The sequence below is a fragment of the Rhizophagus irregularis genome, chromosome 23, assembly GCF_026210795.1.
Source record: "Rhizophagus irregularis chromosome 23, complete sequence".
Lineage (NCBI taxonomy): Eukaryota > Fungi > Glomeromycota > Glomeromycetes > Glomerales > Glomeraceae > Rhizophagus > Rhizophagus irregularis.
Genome location: NC_089451.1, coordinates 1,184,025 through 1,190,666, shown reverse-complemented (window position 1 = coordinate 1,190,666; position 6,642 = coordinate 1,184,025). Strand labels below are relative to the sequence as shown.

At 28.7% G+C, this 6,642-nt stretch overlaps 2 protein-coding genes across 2 annotated transcripts; one reads left to right on the top strand and one right to left on the bottom strand.

Annotated features, from left to right (window-relative positions):
* Positions 1 to 1,860: 1,860 nt before the first annotated feature.
* OCT59_015234 (uncharacterized protein) lies at positions 1,861 to 3,021 on the top strand (the record flags this gene model as incomplete). The annotated part of the gene is made up of 3 exons (XM_066139880.1): positions 1,861 to 2,050; positions 2,150 to 2,394; positions 2,503 to 3,021. The coding sequence occupies 3 exons, from the start codon at positions 1,861 to 1,863 to the stop codon at positions 3,019 to 3,021; spliced, it is 954 nt and encodes a 317-aa protein (XP_066002713.1).
* Positions 3,022 to 3,374: 353 nt separating this feature from the next.
* On the bottom strand, positions 3,375 to 5,249 carry OCT59_015233 (uncharacterized protein; the record flags this gene model as incomplete). The annotated part of the gene is made up of 1 exon (XM_066139879.1): positions 3,375 to 5,249. One exon carries the CDS (start codon positions 5,247 to 5,249, stop codon positions 3,375 to 3,377), a length of 1,875 nt encoding a protein of 624 aa, XP_066002712.1.
* Between the last annotated feature and the right edge of the window lie 1,393 nt (positions 5,250 to 6,642).

The following is a 6,642-nucleotide window of genomic DNA, read 5'->3' as shown; positions in this document are numbered from 1 at the left end:
AATCATCGATGATTACTATATGTGAAAAGTAATGCTTTTGAAAATTCTTAAGGCATTATAAAGATGGGCCGATAATTTAGGCCGATCGTTGATTTGGGGCAATCGACAACTTGGGGCACAACACTAATAAAGGAAAAAAAAAAGAATTAATGCTGATACGATCAGCCGCAGCAGGTCAATCATTGGATAACCTATTCATCTATCTATTGTATCTTTAACAAACTTCCCTTTAACTTTCTCACTGACTCCATCTCTTAGAATATGATTTTATTCTTCCATTTCATGTGTTTAGTAATTCCCTGATTCAGTTCCCATTTGTTCATTTCCTCACATCTCGGTAGCCAAATATATTGCCTTGCTAATTCCTTAATATCCATGACAAATTCCTTTATCGCGTTTTTAAATTTACTATCCGTTCTACCATTAAATAGACGTTTATTAACAACGCCTTTTATAGCTTCATGAAAAGTCCGTCCATTAAATATCGTAAATATCACTAATGATCTCTCGTTCAAAAATAAAAAATAGATTTGCGTGTAATTTGTGATCGACTATGATGTTATCTTCACTGCAAATATGTACCCAGTTCTCAATTATCCCGCTTCTCTTGTAGATTTTTAGGTTTCGTTTATTCGATAAGTTCATAACCGGTAATATTTCTAAATAATTTTTTAAATTGAACGCTACTTTATCGTTATTATTCCATGAAAATATCATCTCTAAATTCTTTCATTATAATATCTAACGATAATTTCCAATCAATTTCAGTATATAACATATTCATTCTCATGGAGCGTCATATATCAAGTGATAACCATTCTGCTTTATACTTATATTGATTTAGATTTTTTACAAATTCTCGAGGACTTTCTTCAATCATAATTTCTCTCCAATATGGTAATAAATATTCCACGTTATTTAATTTCATCCATCCTATACTATTTTTACTATTTTTTTACTCGCAAGTCGCATCCGTATATAAATATATTACATCTGCACTATATGATGTTAATCCTTTCTAATTCCTTTCCCTTTGTATAACTTTTTAATTAAACTAAATCTATTATCAATTTCAATCAAATGTTGTAAGCCTTAATTTGTTATTTTCCCTCAGATTGGCCAACAAATTTTCTACTCATGTGACCTAAAAATATTCATCACCGGCATCCCACCCTACCACGTTTTCACTGTTTATATTTATCTGAGTGGCGTTTTTTTTTGCCAAAATTATTTTTTTCACGTCCCCTTAAATGTCACCGGTTGCGTGGTTGCGTGAGATAGTGTTACAACGGTAAATATAGAACGTACACATGACCCGACAGCAAACCGTAATACAGGTTAATCTAAACATTACCGGTTGTACAGGAATTTCTTTAGTTATATAGACTATATTTATTTATTGAGTCGTGAGAACAATATATTAAATCAATCATAAAGAATATCATTGTCAGAAAAACTTGCATTAAAAATGAGCATAATTGGGATCATAGTTAGTAAATTTTGTTTTATTAAATATATTATCCAGTTGCTTCAAGTCTATGTACAGTAGTAATTTGTACGATATAATGGTAATAACAAACGACAGTAAAATAGTAATTTTGGTACTAGATTTATATCAATAAAGCACTTTTTTTGTGAAATTTATATTACAGAGTATTTTATTTAATTTTTGTATTCTAAAAAAGAAATTTTTTAATAGAATTTATTCGTGACTTTGTGATCATCAGCTGATTTATCGAATGCCAAAATTAAAATAAGATTTGTCGATCGCTGCCGTGCAACTGCAATACGTTTTATAAATTCTGTGGTTTCTTTTTTTAATAAAAAAATTCTTTTACTCTGTTTAAACATAAAGTTGACATGGAAGAATTTAAGCTTAGTGATGATGTACTTGAGCAAATAAAAGATTTTAATTACAATTATTACTCTTTAACAGACGAACAAAGATCATTAATTGATAAGCTAATATTAAATGAAGAACTAAAAGAACGTTATAAAGAGAATGGTTTATGCCAAGATTGTAAGCAACCTAATACTGGTGAAACTTGGTGTAAGTCATGTAATTCTAAGCATTTTCAACAAAATTTCAAAAATTGGACTAGTGGAAATGATGAAGTTGATAAGTTTATTCAAAAAATGCAACTTAAAGCTAAAGATTATAGAGAAACCTTAGAGTGGATTGAATATGATAGATTTGAAAATGTTGAATATTTGGCTAAAGGAGGATTCGGAACTATTTATAAAGCAATTTGGAGAGATGGGTATATAAGGGAATGGGATTCTGAAAATAATCAATGGAAGAGAGTTAAATTTTGGGATAAGGATTATGAAAATTTTCCAGTTGTTTTAAAATGTTTACATAATTCTCAGGATATTACAGACTTTTTAAGAGAAGTAAGTTACTTGCTTACATATATTTATTAGGATATTGTCCTTAATGACCTTTTATAAATACTAAACTGACTATTATTTATTATTCATGATTCATGAATGCATTTTTAGATGGAATCACATACTATTACGAGTTATGATGATTATATAGCTCGGTGTTATGGCATTACTAAAGATCCAATATCTAATGATTTTATGATGGTAATGTTCTATGCAGAAAATGGCAGTTTAAGACAGCTTCTAAATGATAGTTTTAATTCAATGAAATGGGAAAAAAAGGTGGATACCTTACAAAGGATTGCAAGAGGCCTTAAAAACATTCATGAACAAGGATTAGTTCATTGTGATTTTCATTGTGGTAATATATTAAATAATGTAAGAAATTCAACTTATATCACTGATTTAGGATTATGTCGACCAGCAAATGTAAAACCTTCTCAAAATGAATGTGAAAAACAAGTATATGGAGTATTGCCTTATGTTGCGCCTGAGGTTTTAAGAGGAAAAGAATATACTCAAAAAAGTGATGTTTATGGATTCGGAATTATTGCATATGAAGTCTGTACAGGGCTTCCTCCTTATCATGATATTCCTCATGATAAAGTCTTTTTTTTTTTTTTTTTTTGTTAAACGTATTTTTTTTTATTTTATTAGTAATAATAACGCATCATTTTACATAATAATTATAAAATTAATACATTGAAATTCAATATTATATAATAAAGAATCACTTCATAACAAAGCCAAGGGTTATCTAACCAAGGCGCTGATAAGCGTAATCAAAAGTTAGTAAATCTATATACTATCTCGTTATCTATTAATAAACTAGACTACATATTATTATGTATTAACCAAATTACTAATTATACTATTACCTATCCTATGTCTATTTGAACTACCTAAACTAAATACGTCATTTTTAACTTTGTTTTCTAAATCTATTTTTTTCATATTTTTTATTTTCTTTTTGTTTTTTGATTTTTCTAATTTTGTTGTATCAGTTTCCTTATCCTCCGAGCATCCCTTTTTTTTCTTTTTAGATCTTTGAATATACCCATTTGTTTTTCTAATTCTGTCGTCTCATTACATCTTTCCTTCCATATATGTTCTTGTATTTTTGTCAAATATAGATCGAATATATTTCTCAAAATTATTTTGAAAGAATTGTTTTTACATACGTGCATCCATTTTTCATTAATAATTCCTCTTGTAATTTCTCTAATCATATTATTCAAAATCATAATATTTGATCGACCAGTCGATATGTCCACTAGATTTTCTTTAAATTCTTTTATTTCATTCGCGTCTTCATCTATCATTACATTATCACATATCTCTTCAATACTATCATTAAATAACTTACTTTCGGTATAACTACCATTATTTCCGCAAGACCATATGTGTTCCCACGTCTCTATCTCTACTATGCATCTAGGACATTTCGTGTTTTGAATACCCCAAACTTTCCTTTCGTATAATATCTCATAAGTGGGTAAAATCTTTAAGAAATTTTTAACTCTAAATGATCTTATAGATGCATCTAACCTACTCATGACATTTCTGCTTGTTGTGATTTCATTATTAATTAATCTGAACGTTTCTTTCCAATCAATCATTACGTTGGCTCCGTTACATTCCACAAAACAATCTTTCACATAATCCATTAATATTAGATCAATTCTATTTATATTATTACTAATTTCTTTGAAACATTTTCGATATGCACCTTCTATCAAGTTATAATTCCATCTTAATGCATATTCATCCACCGCTATATTTGAATATTTTAACACTACTTCTTTAATTGAATTTTTACATCTGATCAATTCTTGCTTTAACGCTGGCAATTTTACACTCTTCATTACCATCATATCATTTGCTTTCTTTTCGTTAATTAATAACCTAATATTTTTTAATTCTAAGACTATATTAATACAATTTAAGAATATATAACACGGGTCATCTAGTTCTCTTCTGTTACTACCTATATTACTATAATCTATGAGCCATTTTAATATTTTATCATCCGTTCTTAAATCTACTATCACATTATCTGGTATAATCATCAACGCTGTTATAATTCCAATGGCGTAAATTTTCCTTTCGTTTCTTGTATTACGAACTTTTCCTTCTATGCTAAACTTTTCTTCCATGCTATTTTTTGCAAAAATTTCTATCCCAAAAAATCCGTCTAAATTCAGGTCTGGACCTTTTTGTATTATAGCTCCTATCTGTAAGAAAATTTCTTTATTTGTAAAATCAAAGAAATCCCTATCTATGAAATTGTTTAAATTTTCATAAATTCCCGTTTCTTCTATAACATTGTTTAACCATAACTTAGCGTTTGCTCGTAATTCATTTTTGTCTTTGTCAATGACCATATTGTTAATTATTAAGTTCTCTTTGTTGATATTTGACGTTCTTTGTACGCTAACATTTCTTTTATCAATATTTTCGAGCGTCATATAAGGTTTTATATATTTAACATCTTCGTTATCTTTTTCCCATCTTCCTGATATCGTCGTAGCTAGATCTTTTTCTATATAGATGTAACATTCGGAACTCCGATCTTTTTTCCTTCTGATGTTATAATCACATCCTTTACAATTAATCAAAAATGGAGAGTTACTTACATCATTATTCTCTTGTAATTTATCATATTCTATCATATGTTTACCTATTTCATCGTAATAATGATGACGTGATTTTTTAGACCTTATACTATAAATATTGTTGTTCGACATCGAATCTCTCCATGTAATCACTTCTTTGTTTGTTTCTTTTCTACTTTTATCAGACATGTCTTCGCTACTTCTAATTTTCTTAGTATCATCTATTCTTTTTCTTTTGATTAACATTTCATTACATAATTCTCTCTCCAATATACCATTGATCGTTATACGATCTCTTAATATTTTAAACCATTTTGGTTCTATTCTCAAGGCTAAACCCTTTTCTTTTAAAAAATGTGTCTATTTCATCATTTTGTCTGTATATGGCTCAATTAATTGTTCAACGAACATAACACCACATTTTTTGATTCTATTTTATAAAATTTAAATTCTTCATCTAAAACATCTTCTATCAAAATGTAACCTCCTTTAATTCTGTGGTTTCTGAACAAATCATTATAATTTTCATGATCACATAAATGAAAATTCTTGGAATCTAATATTATTAAAGCGTCCCCTACAAATCTTTTTGTTGAGAATTTTACTTGAGAAACTTTTTCTGCAAAACATAATGGCGTCCATACTTCTTGTTGCAACTGCTCCATTTGTATTTTAAATATTGCTCTAACTATTTCATTACCATTTGCCATATACATTATGTTTTTACTTAGACTTTCAAGCTGAAGACTATATAAATCTTTAACTCCATAAATATCTTTATCATAGATTATGCAGTTAGGCAACGAACTTGGCATCTTACATTTATGTTTTATCAAAGTGTTAACTGGCGCCATTAAATGTTTCGCTTCACTCTCTGTGATTACTACTCCCTGTAATTGGTATTCTAGTGCCAGTATCATATTGATATTCCAAAGTTTACATACTTGTTTGTCTGTTATTATTTTCCTATTCATTATTTTGACGAAACCTTCTATCATATCTTTCATTTTTTTAATATGAACTGCTCTGTTATTATTGTGCGTAAAGAAGATTCCCAAAAATCTATTACCATCTTTTGAATTGATCCTTTCTATTTTTTGTCCCTCTATTATCATATCTCTTTTCTCTGTATTGTTTATTCTAATGATTTCGTATTTTTTAGGATTTGCTTTTATGTCATTTAATCTATAAAAGCTATGACATATCTCTAACATATTCATCATTTGATCATGTGATCTACTTATTAATGTCGTGTCATCCATAAACGCTATCGCATTGATAGAAATATTATGATGTGTCACCTCATCTAATGTAATATTTTCTTTGAACTCCGACTTGATTTCATAACCTGCTTGTTTTCTCATATCATCTAATTTACATAGTAACGGGTCATAAAAAATTCTCCATAGTATCGGAGACCACACCTCGCCCTGAACGATTCCATTTTCTACTTTATATTTCTCAGTTAAATCATTATTGACTATTACTCTATTGAATCTATTATGAGATATGTCTAAAACCAAATTTATCCATTGTTCTGGTAACTTTATGCGCTCCATTCCTTTTTTCAGACTCTTCGAGCTAACGGAATCATATGCTTTACTTATATCCATTAGCACTATCCACGCTTCTTTTTTGT